Genomic DNA, 15,622 nt, shown 5'->3' on the forward strand with positions numbered 1-15,622 from the left:
AGAGTTGGTAGACACATTCCCTGCCCACAAGGAGCTTACAGTCTACAGGGAGAGACAGACATTAAAATAAATTACAGATAGGTACATCAGTGTTGTGGGACTGAGAGTGGGGTGGATAAAGGGTTCTAATCCAAGTGCAAGGGTGAGTTTTGTCAGGGAAGGTCTCTTGGAGGAGGTGTGATTTTAATAAGGGTTTGCAGGTGGGGAGATTGGTGGTCTGGCGGATATGAAGGGGGAGGGAGTTCCAGTATAGAAGCAGGATGTGGGCGAGGGGTCGGTGGCGAAACAGACAAAATCAAGATAGAGGGAGTAGGATGGTGTTAGAGTGAAGTGTACGGGCTGGGTTGTAGGAGGAAATCAAGAAGGTAAGATAGGAGGGGGTGAACAGATTGCTTCAAACCCAATGGTAAGGAATTCTGTTTGATGCAGAGGTGGATGGGCAACCTCTGCAGGTTCTCGAGGAGTGGGGGTTAATGGACTAAACTTTTCTTTGAAAAATGATCTGGGCAGCAGAGTGAAATAAGGACTGGAGTGGGAGAGACAGGAGGCAGAGAGGTCAACAAGGAGACTGATGCAATAGTCAAGGCAGGATAGGATAGGTTTTCTCAGTGTAAAAGTAAAGCTAGACATTGATACTAAAAACTATTCAAACTGAGAAGCTAGTCCCTCAGTCAAGCCTGTCGGTAAGCAGTATACTCAAATAAATCAATAGGACTCCAGGATTAATCCTGCAATGAAATCTAAACAGCAAATGGTAATGGCAGATATGCTAAATGTTGAGTCACAACTTTAGGAAATCACACTTTCTTTCTTAGAAACAGTAATCTCTCTTATTCCCCACCACAAGACTAGCCAAAGGTTTCCAGTTTCCCCTTCTGAGACACTTTTGGGGAGGGCCCATCCCTTTGGAATTTCTTGTTCTCCTAGAGTCCCAGGGTGTTAATCTTGATGATGAGGTGCAAGATATCCCATTTTGTTGAAAGGTTCAGGTAAACCCACTAAATTTTGTTGCTTCTTTTACACTCTTCATGGTGTAGCTACTAAATTATTTTGTTCATCATATAAATCGTGTTTGTGGCCTGGAACTACTTAGTGAAGGGTACAGTTTGAAGAGTCTAGACGATCTAAAGCCAAAGACTATCAAAGCATGTTAAATAACTGCAGGGATAGGTAAGGGTGAATACTTTGAGGCAACAAAAGCCCATGAGGAATTCTATCATATGCCAAAATAAACAAAGTTTGGAAGACAAGGCAAGGTTAATAATGTTGGTATTTGTTAAGCGCTTACTATGTGCCGAGCACTGTTCTAAGCGCTGGGGTAGACATAGGGGAATCAGGTTGTCCCACGTGGGGCTCACAGTCTTAATCCCCATTTTACAGATGAGGGAACTGAGGCGCAGAGAAGTGACGTGACTTGCCCACAGTCACACAGCCGACAAGTGGCAGAGCTGGGATTCGAACTCATGAGCCCTGACTCCAAAGCCCGTGCTCTTTCCACTGAGCCAGATTCCTACCCAAATACTGCAGGGAATCAGATCAATGGCCCATTCAGCAGGAGCAACAGGATGCTTAGAGAACAATGTGATCATTGCCATCCTTGACATACTTTAATTTTTCTCTGAAATAACCACTGGACCTATCGTCTATTTATCTAATTATTCATTCTCCAGCCCACTGATATCTTTAGCATTGCCTCCAAAAAGCTCTTATGGACCTCTTGTTCCCGTATATTTCCAATTCTTTCTTGAGCTTTTTATTTACCACTTGCACAACTTCTGTTAGTAAAAGATTCGATTACCTAGCTTGATCTGTAAAAAACATGTTTCCTTTGGAACTCACCACCATTAAGCCTCAGTAGGTGCCCTCTAGCTCTCATGCTGTGGGATGTGATTTCCACGTTCACCTTATTCATACACCTCATGATTTTTGTAGATTTCAATCCTCGCCCCTCTCAACTGTCATCTTTCTAGATCGTAATCTTTTCAGTCAATCGTGTCCCTCCTTAGACACAATGACCAGAACTGCACACAATATTCCACATGTGGGTATACCGTGATATCACAGAGTGCTTTTTTTTCTTCTAAATCCTTCTTAATGATGGCCAGCCATTTGTTGGTCACTGAAGTTCCTGTGACAGGGTGAGTTTTCCCCAGGGAATTCAAATCATTTTCCAGTTGCCTTTTCCAGAGGGGGAATGAGGTGGGACCCAGTGGCTAGCAGCTAAGTTGCACTTCTGTCCTGCCTTTTATCCCTGAGTGGGCCACCAATTCCCAGGATTTCCATCTCCAGTTACCATGATAAAAAGTTTTGACAGTCAGATTTGGGAGTAAGTAAAGCTTTGATGTTTCCAATCAAAATATCCTACTACATAGGCCTGTATGTCTGCAAATCTGAGCTGCCTCAAGGGATGTGATTTGGGAGATGTAGCCAAGTATTATTTTATCACCCTCTTGTCACAGAGGGTTGTCCTATAAATTCGTGCAAATATTGTCAAAAACCATATAAAGGAGGACAACTGAACAATTATTGGGTGTTGAAAACCTAGACAATTAAATTAAATCAAGGTAAACAATTTTGTTTCAACAAGAGAAAAATGAATTGCATAATTGCAATTGGCCAGAATTGCCCTACCACCTCCCATTTTTTCTCAATCATCTGCTTTTCAATTTTGAGAGCTTACATTTTTTTTTTTCTTTGATTAGTGTAGGTGGGTTTGAACCGTCTGCAGGCATCAGGCCTTCAGGAACTAAGCTATCTAGTGATGAATGTTAATATTTTATAGTCACATTAATGGATGTGCATAGATTTTTCAGCCATATGATCATTTCTTTTCTTCACAACATGTCCAAAATAGAACTCCTCATCTTCCCATCCAAATCCTCTGTTCCCTGCAACTTTGAGAAGCAGCATGACCTAGTGGATAGAACAAAGGCCTGGGAGTCAGAAGGACCCAGCTTCTACTCTTGGCTCAGCCACCTATCTGTTGTGTGAACTTGGGCAAGTCACTTCACTCTCTGTGCCTCAGTGATCTCATCTGAAAAATGGGGGGTTAAGACTGTTAGTCCTATGTGGGACAGGGACAGTGTCCAACTTGATTATCTTGTATCTACCTCAGGGCCTAGTACAGTGCCTGACACATAGTAAGTGCTTAACAAATACCATTTAATTTAAAAAAAAGACCCACAACCTTTCCCATCACTCTAGTCAACACCACCATCCTCCCTATCTCACAGACCCTTAACCTTAGCATTATCCTCAACTTGTCTGTCTCATTCAGCCTGCATAGTCAGTGACCAAGGCCTGTAGGTTTTGGCTTCACAGTTGATCAATCACTCAACATCCCCTCCTCTCCATCCAAACTGCTACCACACTGGTCCGAGCACTTTTCATATCCCGCCTCACCTTCTGCATCAGCCTCCTCACTGACCTCCCTGCCTCTCACTCCTCCAGTCTATATTTCACTCCGATGCCCAGATCATTCTTTTCTAAAACAATTCTGCGAACATCACCCAACTCCCCTCAACCTTCAGTAGTTACCCATCCATCTCCTCATCAGACAGAAACTCCTCACCAATGGCTTTTAGACACTCAATCAGCACTCAATCACCTCTCCCCCTCCTACCTGACCTCCCTCACCTCTCACTAATAATAATAATAATGTTATTTGTTAAGCGCTTACTATGTGCAGAGCACTGTTCTAAGCACTGGGGTAGATACAGGGTAATCAGGTTGTCCCACGTGAGGCTCACAGTTAATCCCCATTTTACAGATGAGGTAACTGAGGCACAGAGAAGTGAAGTGACTTGCCCACAGTCACACAGCTGACAAGTGGCAGAGCCGGGAGTCAAACCCATGACCTCTGACTCCGAAGCCCAGGCTCTTTCCACTGAGCCACGCTGCTTCCCTACAACCCAACCCACACACTTCACTCCTCTGATGTCAACCTACTCACTGTATATCGTTCTCATCTATCTCACCACTGACCCCTTGTTCACATCCTCCCATTACCTGGAATTCCCTCCCCCTTCATATCTGACAGACCACCACTCAAAGTCCTACTAAACTCATATCTCATAAACTCATAAACTCATGGGAAGCAGCGTGGCTCAATGGAAAGAGCCTGGGCTTCGGAGTCAGAGGTCATGGGTTCGACTCCCGGCTCTGCCACTTGTCAGCTGTGTGACTGTGGGCAAGTCACTTCACTTCTCTGTGCCTCAGTTACCTCATCTGTAAAATGGGGATTAACTGTGAGCCTCACGTGGGACAACCTCATGACCCTGTATCTCCCCCAGCACTTAGAACAGTGCTCTGCACATAGTAAGCGCTTAACAAATACCAACATTATTATATCTCCTTCAAGAAGGCTTCTCTGATGAACCTCTCATTTCCCTATCGTATTTACCTTCACTCCTGCATCATCTACAGACTTGACCACACTTAGGTATGTATCTTTATACTCTGCCACTTCCTCTATCTGTAATATCTGCCTCCTTGACTAGATTGTATGCATCTGGAGGTCAGGGATCATGTACTCTCACAAACACTTTGTACAGTGCTCTGCACAGTGCTGCCACCCACCTCTCTGGCCTCGCCATGTCCCTCCTCCCCCCCTCCCCCCTCCCGCCCCTTCCTATCCTCCCCTTCCCCTTCCCCTTCCCCTCTCTCGCTCAGCTCTTTCCCGCTCTCTCCTCTGTCTCCTCCCCCCCTCCTCTCTCCCGCCCTAGAACCCCACTTTACCAGCGCTACCCCCCCTCCCCCCTCCCCTACTCTTCCCCCACCAAACCCCCTCTTCACCCCCTCCCCCCTTCTCTCTTCCCCACCCATGCCCCATCCCAGTCCTCTTGTCCCACCGCCACCCCTCATCCCCCTCTCCTCGTCCAGGGCCCCGCCACCTCCTTCCCATCCAAACCCTCCCCTCCCCCCACCCTTCCCCCCCTCCTCCCCTTGCACCCACAGCTACTTTCAAGTGTGGCCTCTGGAACCCCCGCTCTATTACAGGCAAGCTACCTTTCATCCATGACCTTTTCCTCTCCCGCTCTCTCCTCCTCCTCGCCCTTTCGGAAACGTGGCTCTCTCCCGAAGACACGGTCTCCGCCGCCGCTCTCTCCAGCGGAGGCCTCTCCTTCTCCCACTCCCCCAGACTCACCGGTAAGGGAGGAGGCGTCGGCTTCCTCCTCTCGCCCCGATGCCGCTTCCGCACTATCCCTCCTCCCCCCTCCCTCTCCTTCCCCTCCTTCGAAGCCCATATCATTCGCCTCTACCACCCACTCCAGTTACTTGTCGCCGTCATCTACCGCCCTCCCGGTCCCACCTCCGACTTCTTCGACCACCTTGACCCCTTTCTCACCTTCCTTCTCTCCTTCTCTCTGCCCACTCTGATCCTTGGAGACTTCAACATCCATACGGATGTACCCGACGACTCCTCTGCCGCCCGCCTGCTATCCCTCCTCGACTCTGCCGACCTCCTCCTCCACCATACCGCGCCCACTCACCGACTCGGTCACACCCTCGATCTCGTCATCTCCTACCGCTGCACTATCTCCTCACTCACCAACTCTGAAATCCCTCTCTCGGACCATAACCTTCTCACCTGCCTCATCTCTCACACTCCCTCCCCCTGCAAATCTTCGCTACTGCCCCACAGAGACCTCCGCTCTCTCGATCCCATCCGTCTTTCCAATAGCATCTCGCCTCACCTTGCCGCCCTGTCCTCTCTTCCCACTCTCGACGATCAGGTCTCCGCTCTCAACTCCACCCTCTCTACTCATCTCGACTCTCTCGCCCCCCTTTCCCTCCGCCGCGCTCGCTCCACTAACCCACAGCCCTGGATCACCTCCTCCGTCCGCCTCCTACGCTCCTATGCTCGAGCTGCTGAGCGCTGCTGGCGAAAGTCCAAGCACCAAGCCGACCTCACACACTTCAAATTTATCCTTTCCTGCCTTAACTCTGCCCTCTCCTCCGCCAGGCAAAGCTTCTTCTCCTCCCTCATCGACACCCATGCCCGTCACCCCCGCCGATTGTTCCGGACCTTTAACTCTCTCCTTAGGCCCCCTGTTCCTCCCCCTCCCCCATCTCTCACCCCTAATGATCTGGCCACCTATTTCCTCACGAAAATCAACACGATCAGGTCTGAGCTCCCCAAAGTCACCCCTCCGCCTCTCCCCTCCCCCCCAACAACCCCCTCCCCTACTTTCCCATCCTTCCCTGCAGTATCCTCAGAGGAGATCTCCTCCCTCCTCGCAAGCGCCACCCCCTCCACCTGCGCCTCGGACCCCATTCCCTCTCACCTTCTTAAAACCATCGCCCCTGCCCTCCTCCGTTCCTTAACTTCTATTTTTAACCACTCAATCTCCAAGGGCTCCTTCCCCTCTGCCTTCAAACACGCCCACGTCTCCCCCATCCTAAAAAAACCCGCTCTTGACCCCACTTCCCCCTCCAGTTATCGTCCTATCTCCCTACTACCCTTCCTTTCCAAAATCTTAGAACGAGTCGTCTACAATCGATGCCTAGAATTCCTTAACTCCCATTCTCTCCTAGACCCCCTCCAATCTGGCTTCCGTCCCCTCCACTCTACCGAGACTGCTCTCTCTAAGGTCACCCATGACCTCCTTCTTGCCAAATCCAATGGCTCCTACTCCATTCTGATCCTCCTTGACCTCTCTGCTGCCTTTGACACTGTCGACCATCCCCTCCTCCTCCGTACCTTATCTCACCTTGGCTTCACGGACTCTGTCCTCTCCTGGTTCTCCTCTTACCTCTCTGGCCGATCATTCTCGGTCTCCTACGCTGGAGCCTCCTCCCCCTCCCATCCTTTAACTGTTGGAGTTCCTCAAGGGTCAGTTCTTGGCCCTCTTCTGTTCTCCATTTACACTCACTCCCTCGGTGAACTCATCCGCTCTCACGGCTTTGACTACCATCTCTACGCAGATGACACGCAGATCTACATCTCCGCCCCTGTCCTCTCCCCCTCCCTTCAGGCTCGCATCTCCTCCTGCCTCCGGGACGTCTCCACCTGGATGTCGGCCCGCCACCTAAAACTCAACATGAGCAAGACTGAGCTCCTCATCTTCCCTCCCAAGCCCGGTCCGCTCCCAGACTTCTCCGTCACCGTGGATGGCACGACCATCCTTCCCGTCCTGCAGGCCCGCAATCTCGGTGTCATCCTTGACTCGTCCCTCTCGTTCACCCCACACATCCTATCCGTTACCGAGACCTGCCGGTTTCACCTCTACAATATCGCCAAGATCCGCCCTTTCCTCTCCACCCAAACGGCTACCTTACTATTACGGGCTCTCGTTATATCCCGGCTAGACTACTGTGTCAGCCTTCTCTCTGACCTCCCTTCCTCCTCTCTCGCCCCGCTCCGGTCTATTCTTCACTCCGCTGCCCGGCTCATCTTCCTGCAGAAACGATCTGGGCATGTCACTCCCCTTCTTAAACAACTCCAGTGGTTGCCTATCGACCTCCGCTCCAAACAAAAACTCCTCACTCTAGGCTTCGAGGCTCTCCATCACCTTGCCCCTTCCTACCTCTCCTCCCTTCTCTCTTTCTACCGCCCACCCCGCACGCTCCGCTCCTCTGCCGCCCACCTCCTCGCCGTCCCTCGGTCTCGCCTATCCCGCCGTCGACCCCTGGGTCACGTCCTCCCGCGGTCCTGGAACGCCCTCCCTCCTCACCTCCGCCAAACTGATTCTCTTTCCCTCTTCAAAACCTTACTTAAAAATCACCTCCTCCAAGAGGCGTTCCCAGACTGAGCTCCTCTTCCCCCTCTACTCCCTCTGCCATCCCCCCTTTACGTCTCCACAGCTAAAGCCTCATTTTCCCCTTTTCCTTCTGCTCCTCCACCTCTCCCTTCCCATCCCCACAGCACTGTACTCGTCCGCTCAACTGTATATATTTTCGTTACCCTATTTATTTTGTTAATGAATTGTACATCGCCTTGATTCTATTTAGTTGCCATTGTTTTTATGAGATGTTCTTCCCCTTGACGCTGTTTAGTGCCATTGTTCTTGTCTGTCCGTCTCCCCCGATTAGACTGTAAGCCCGTCAAACGGCAGGGACTGTCTCTATCTGTTGCCGACTTGTTCATCCCAAGCGCTTAGTACAGTGCTCTGCACATAGTAAGCGCTCAATAAATACTATTGAATGAATGAATGAATGAATGAAAGAACTCAGTAAATACTATTTGATTAATGATATGTGGTGTCCATAATCTGTGCAATGCTGAACTTTTCATGGTTCATTTAACAGCATTATAAATTCTTGATTCAATTGATCTCGAACTCCAATTCCAATTCTCTAGCCTGGAGTCTGTTTTTTGCTGGGCATAATTCCCAGGACATAATGAGTTGCTGTGTATTTTCTTAATTTACAGCATCTGCGATTTTTCTTCTGCATTGTTCTAAAAGCACCTCTTCTTATTAATAGCCTAAAGCAAGGACTCAATGAATGATTTAGGATGTTTTGAGAAACTCTATTTTATTGAATATGAAATCCAGCATCATTTTAATATGATTACCTTAAAGAATTGTTAGTTGTATGAATATATGTGATCAAACTATTTATTATCCCTAAAAAACACCCTTATCTCCCTATCAGCTTTAAGGCATGTAAGGAAATACTTCAAATTAGAAATGCATATGCAAAGATGTGTATTTTTGTGGTGATTGGCATATTTGCTATTTCAAAGCAAATTCTAACTCACACTTCACCACCTGAAATGGTTGGAAATCTTCCATCAGTGATGAAGTTTCCGATATCAGAGGTCCAAGGATTGGAATACAAGAATAACCATTCTGATAATAATAATAACTGTGGTATTTGTTAAGCACTTACTATGTACAGAGCACTGTACTAAGCTCTAGGATAGATATGAGATAATCAGGTCTCACATAGGGCTCACAGTCTAAGTAGGAGGGATAACAGAAATTGAATCTCCATTATGCAGATGAGGGAATTGAGGCACAGAGAAGTTAAAGTGATTTGCCCAAGGTCACCCAGCAGACATGTGGAGGAGCCAGAATTAGAACCCAGATTCTTCTGATTCCCAGGCCCATGTTCTCTCCACTAGGCCACGCTGCTTCCCTAGTAATAATAATAATTATGGTACTTGTTAAGCGCTTATTATGTGCCAAGCACTGTTCTAAGCACTGGGGTAGATACAAGTTAATCAGGTTGGCCACAGTCCCTGTCCCACATGAGGCTCACAGCCTTCATCCCCATTTTACAGTTGAGGTAACTGAGGCACAGAGAAGTGAAGTGATTTACCCGAGGTCACAGATCAGATAAGTGGTGGAGTTGGGATTAGAACCCAGGTCCTTCTGACTCCCAGGTCTGTGCTCTATCCACTAAACCACACTATTTTGATCAGAAGAGTTTCAGTTCCTCTGGGGCAAGGTGGGCTGGGAAGAAATATTAACTCTGCATTAATACTTGAGGATATATGATACCTGTTTAGTGTTTACTATCTGCCAATCACACTAAGCATTGGGTTAGATACAAAATAATCAGGTTGGACACAGACCCTATCCCAAATGGGGCTCACAGTCTAAGTAGGAGGGAGAACAAGTATTGAATCCTCATTTAATAGAAGAGGAAACTGAGGTGTTATAATAATGTCTGCCTCCCCCTCTAGACTGTCAGTAAGCTCGGTGTGGGAAGGGAATGTGTAAAAACTCTGTTGTACTAAGTACTTGGGAGAGTAAATTACAGTACTCAGCACAGAGTAAGCACTCAATAAATACCACTGATTGAGGCCCAGAGAAGTACAATGCCTTGCCCAAAGTCACACAGCAAGCAAGTGGCAGAGCCAGGATTAGAACTCTAGTTCACTGACTCCCAGGCCCGGGCTCCTTCCATGAGCCCTTCCCAATAAACAAGAAAGAACAGCCTCTATGGCACTGCCCACTGCCAGGAACGGCTGCTCCCCTCCTTCTGAGAAGATACAATCCCTTCTTTCCCAGAGGAGCAAAAGGTGGGCAGAAGCTTGGCACGCCACACCACCAGACCAGACCTCCAGGTGGACAACCATTGCCCAGACCGGCTTCCCCATGTCAGACCGTTTACCTCAGTCTGAATGACCTTTTGAATTTTGAGAATTTTACGAAAGCCTGAAACCAAGCACTCTTTGTTCAGAGAAGTGAGGCAGCCATGAACTGCCCCCTTCAAGTACTGTTTAGTTGATACATATTTTCCTATCAGCACTTTCACTGTTTCATTTTAACTTGCTTGCATTATGCTTGCATGATACTCTCCGGTTCTCTGCGTTGGCTTCGCTTAGAATATGAGCCCCTTCTGGGTCAGGGTCCAAGGCTGAATTTGATCGTATATTTACCCCAGAGCTTCATTCGGTGCTTTGCCCCTTCTAAGTGCTCAATACGTGTTAGTAATAATAATAAGAGCACTTGACATAAACATTAAAAAATCCTTTTAACACAGTTTAAGTGATATTATCATAGAATCTCAAGGATGAAAGGGATCTTGAGAATTTATCGAGTTCATTCCCCTACCTTCATGTAGAACAGCACCTGAACCCATCTGCGACAGACAGGAACTCCATCTATTTGTAAGACCCCCTGGAGAAGGCTATACCACCCCCTCCTTCAATGTAATGTTCAACAATTCCTCACTGCCAAGGCAATTTTCCTTATATCTAATCTAAATCCCTCATGTTGCAGTTTAATCCCATTTCCCCTTGTTGGAGTCTCAGAGAAGATGAAAAACAGCTGGTCATTAGTTTCAGCTGTGTGTAAGGGCCCTTCATAGAGAGTTTTGAAAACAACCTCCAGGCATTTTTTTTTCCTCCAGGCTGAATAATCCTAGTTTCTTTCCTTTTTCCTCATATGTTTGATTTTCTAAACCTTTAATCATCCATGTGGCTCTGCAATGAACCCTTTCCATATCTCTCTTCAATGATGTCACCCAGAACTGGACAGAGTTCACTAGGAAGAGGCTGAGCAGTGTTAATGATTACTTCATGTAATGTTCATTCATTCAATCGTATTTGTTGAGTGCTTACTATGTGCAGAGCACTGTACTAAGTGCTTGGAAAGTCCAATTCATCAACAAATAGAGACAATCCCTCTTGAAAATCATCTTCATGCTATTCTAAACAGGACCATCTTTTTAATCTATATCTTTACTTTGCTTGCTCAGGGTCACCTTGTTATCAACTTGGACACCTTCCCCACCTTCAAGGCCTTGTTAAAAAGCACATCTCCTCCAAGAAGCCTTCTCCTACTATACCCTCACTTCATCTCCTCCCACTCTCTTATGTGTCTCCCTGGGTTTGCACACTTTATTCACCATCCCTCAGCACCACAGCACTTATGTACATAGCTATTATTCATTTATTTGTATTAATGAATGTCTCTCCCTCTAGACTGTAAGCTTTTTGTGGGCAGGGAACAAGTCTACCAACTCTGTTATATTGTACTCTCCTAAGCATTTAGTAGAGTGATCTGCACAGAGTAAACACTCAATAAATATGATAGATTGATCTTTGGAATTTTTCCTCTGTCAAACTAGCATCTAGCCAATTCTCTCTCATCTTGCGTTTCCCCGAGTATACTGGCATGGGAACTTGGTGGATTTCATTCTATTTCTCATCTCGCCTCCAATTTACCAAATTCTGATTCTGTCTTCCAAGGTCATCTACAAATTTAATGGACTTACTGTCTATTAATAATAACACACTTGTGGTATTTGCTAAGTGCTTACTATGTGCCAAGCACTGGGGTAGATACAAGATAATCAGGTCTCACATGGGGCTCAATCTAAATAGGAGGATGAACAGGTATTGAATCCCTATTTTACAGATGAGGAAACTACGGCACAGAGAAGTTAAGTGACTTGCCAAAAGTCACACAGCAGGTAAGCGTTGGAGCTGAAGTTAGAACGCAGGACCTCTGTCTCCCAGACCTTGTTCTTTCCACTAGACCACGCTGCTCCTCAAATCTACTCCTATCTTCTTCCTATTTCATTTATGTCCCTCAATTTGTCACTGATTCATGGGTATCCATTCTCCAGACAGTTCCATGGCAAAATTTGTTAGCTGATGTTGCCCTCTACAGAAATAAAAGCCTCACTAAATCAGGGATTAGATGAGTCTAACAGGATGTGCTTTCAAATGTATCCATCTTTAAAGATCTAAAATTGGGGCCTTTATATTTACTTATGGCCTGTAAATAAAATGAAATTAGCTCTTTCATCATGCTCCTGCCATTAATCCTATCAACTGTGAATTGAACACCATTACAGCTGACAGTATGGTGCTAAACTGTTTAAGAAGGCTGGGCAGATATTAAAAAAATAAGATCTATCATTGACATGTAGGGCTTCCACTCATATAGCAAAGTTGCCATAGAAGCCCTTAGAGGGCAGATGCAGGGAGGAATTTATCCATTTGTTAGAGCAAACGCTGCAAGAATTCTTTGCATGTTCTACTGCGTTATTATTTTTAAATATTCTTTCTCCCATTATAACAGCAAGAAAAGAGAAAGAGCACACTGAATTAGAGAAAAGAGTGGGGTCACATGGGGCTATGTAGGAGAGGAATTGAGACATGCTCAATAGATGCTATATATTCACCAACTGATCCCTCAGTACCTATGTATATGTCCATAATTTATTTATTTTATTAATGTCCATCTCCCCCTCTAGATTGTAAGCTCATTGTGGGCCAGAATAACATGTCTCCCAACTCTGTTTCACTGTTTTCTCCCAAGTGCTTAGTACAGTGCTCTGCACGCAGTAAGCACTCAATAAATATGACTGATCGATTGATTGGAAGGAAGAGATCCGACAATGGAAAGGGGGAGTTGAGAGACAGGAAAGAATAGGCTAATAGAGAATGAAGCTGGAGATGAGTATCTTGTAGCCAGAGAGCAATCATTCTCTGCTCCACTATTGATTTTTCCTAACTATGGTTCCTACTCCACCCTCAGAGGGATAGCGCACTTTGATACTGAGTTGTTGGAAGGTCTCTGGAACCATGACCCCTGTTTCATATTTCAGTTCCCCCAAAGCAAAACCAATATCAGAGCAAAACTCTCAGGTTAAAAGGAGCTATAAATCGGAATGCAAGAACACACATAAAGAAGTAGATGTTGGGTGGGAGATGGAGAGAAGGGGTTTGATGGTGACTCAGTTAAAAAGTAAAAAAGCTTCAATCAGTCTAGCAGGACGCCCTGTGGCAACTGCCGCTTTGGAGTTTGATGTTAACTGGGAAGTACTAACACTTTGCCTAACGTGGATGATATCAATCTTAAATTATATTTGAAATTGACACCCAACTTGGAGCTATGTAACCCTGATGGAAGAACTGAAATGATTTATCTGATTGTTTTAGCTTTATTTGGTTAAAATTATACAGCATATTGATTTCTAATGCTGCCTACACATACTCCCACATCCTTCCGGTGATGAGTCTTTCCTTTCCAATTTTCAAAGCTGCCCACATCTTCAAGGCTTAACGAGAGAGGGCCACCCAGGATCTTGAATCCCAAACCTATCTGTTGCGGGTGTGGAAAGAGGATCTGGGAAATAAACCTTTAGAAGTATTTGGAGAGTATATACTCGGAGAAGTGGCGTGACCTAGTGAAAGAACGTGGGTCTTGGAGTTGCAGCTCTGTCACTTGCCAGCTGTGTGACCTTGGGCAAGTCACTTCACTTATACATGCCTCAGTTTCCTCATCTGTAAAGTGGGATTCAATATCCATTCTCCCTCTTCCTTAGACTGTAACCCCAGACTATATCAGACCTGAGTCTCTTATATCTACCCCAACACTTAGTACAGGGCTTAGCACACAGTGAGTACTTAACTAATATCACAATTATTACTTCTATGATTATAAGATGAATGAAGAAGAGGATCATCTGGTTCCATTTAAAAAAAATAAATATACAGGTAACAATATAATCCTGAAGCAAAAATCCAGGCATAATGGACACTCAAGAATATCAGATGCGATATTTAGCTTTTCTAGCCTGATTTTTTATTTTCCCTCCCAAACCAACCCTCACAATGTAGTCCCTGCTTCTCTACACCCCATTTTCCACCAGCACCGCTTAATCAGGTGTACTTTGTCCCTAGTTAGAGTGTGGTTTGGGAGAGGAGATGAAATGATTATTTGGATTTCTCCATACTAATGGGACTAAAAGGGCCTAGCCATTGATTGACTGATTGCTTTAAAGAGGCTGGATTCATGTGATTTTTTGATGGGAATAGTCAAATACTGTATTTTATTCAAATGATGAATCTCTGATCTAAAATACATTTGATCACTGGCCTTACTCTTATGAGGTGTGTGTTTTCAAGAAAAAAACACTCCACACCTTACTGTCCTGTTCTTCGATGCCAACTATCTGCATAAATGGTAAATGCATTCATTCATTCATTCATTCAACAGTATTTATTAAGCGCTTACTATGTGCAGAGCACTGTACTAAGCGCTTGGGATGAACAAGTCGGCAACAGATAGAGACAGTCCCTGATGTTTGACGGGCTTACGGTCTAATCGGGGGAGATGGACAGACAAGACCAATGGCAATAAATAAAGTCAAGGGGAAGAACATCTCGTAAAAACAATGGCAACTAAATAGAATCAAGGCTATGTACAATTCATTAACAAAATAAATAGGGTAATGAAAATATATACAGTTGAGCGGACGAGTACAGTGCTGTGGGGATGGGAAGGGAGAGGTGGAGGAGCAGAGGGAAAAGGGGAAAAAGAGGGTTTAGCTGCGGAGAGGTAAAGGGGGGGTGGCAGAGGGAGTAGAGGGAGAAGAGAAGCTCAGTCTGGGAAGGCCTCTTGGAGGAAATGCAGAATTCAGAAATTGAAAATGCATAAACTGTGAATAGAAATAAAGACTAAAAAGACTTACCACAGTACCCTGGTGTTCCACATACTGTTTTCATGGTCACTTGATCATCCACAATTTTGGATAGTCCAAAATCAGCTAATGGAATAAAAAAAACATAACATATCTGTATGATAATCAAATGTTAATGTGACATGCACATTATGCTGAACATTAGACTCTACTTTAAAAAAAAAATGACTCCAAATTAAACAGCGAAACCAACCACAATCCATTACAATGAATTAAACATTTCTTACATTGAATCAGTCAAATTGCATTTTATTTAAGTGCTGTACTTATGGTTGGTGTAAAGTACAACAATTGTGAAAAATAATATAACATTAATGAATAATTTAGAACCTAGTCTGGAGAGAGCCAAATGCAAAATAAGAGAACTTCAAAAATATCATTTGGGAAAATGGATGTTAATGAACAGAAATATTAATATGGACATGCCATCAGAATATAAATATTATGGGCCTTAACTCATTTGGGAATGGTTGTCTAATTAAATATTATGTGGAAAGGAAAGAAGACTTGTTACATCATTTGAATGAAGGAAAATATTGTCAAAGTATTATTAACCCTGTGCAGTTCTGTGCAGTTAAGCAGACATGTGCATGATCTTATTAGAATTTGTAAGAAGCTGAATTAATCATTAAAGGTATAAATAGTCTGTGTTTAATATTTTGTGCATTACTAACTTTTCCTTCAATTTACACAAAGGAAATGGACATCACAGAGATAAAAGCGTGAGAAA

At 45.1% G+C, this 15,622-nt stretch overlaps 1 protein-coding gene and 1 long non-coding RNA gene across 2 annotated transcripts in view; one reads left to right on the plus strand and one right to left on the minus strand.

Moving 5' to 3' along the window:
• Positions 1-15,622, plus strand: part of LOC103171389 — a 61,678-nt gene that overhangs the window by 14,685 nt on the left and 31,371 nt on the right. The gene's annotated exons all lie outside the window — the stretch shown is intronic.
• CAMK4 (calcium/calmodulin dependent protein kinase IV) overlaps positions 1-15,622 on the minus strand; it is a 242,086-nt gene that overhangs the window by 14,573 nt on the left and 211,891 nt on the right. The window contains exon 7 of the mRNA XM_007672810.3: positions 14,884-14,958. Coding sequence (XP_007671000.2) covers positions 14,884-14,958 — 75 coding nt within the window. The remainder of the gene's footprint in view (positions 1-14,883; positions 14,959-15,622) is intronic.

This window comes from Ornithorhynchus anatinus, chromosome X3 (assembly GCF_004115215.2).
Source record: "Ornithorhynchus anatinus isolate Pmale09 chromosome X3, mOrnAna1.pri.v4, whole genome shotgun sequence".
NCBI classification, from domain to species: domain Eukaryota; kingdom Metazoa; phylum Chordata; class Mammalia; order Monotremata; family Ornithorhynchidae; genus Ornithorhynchus; species Ornithorhynchus anatinus.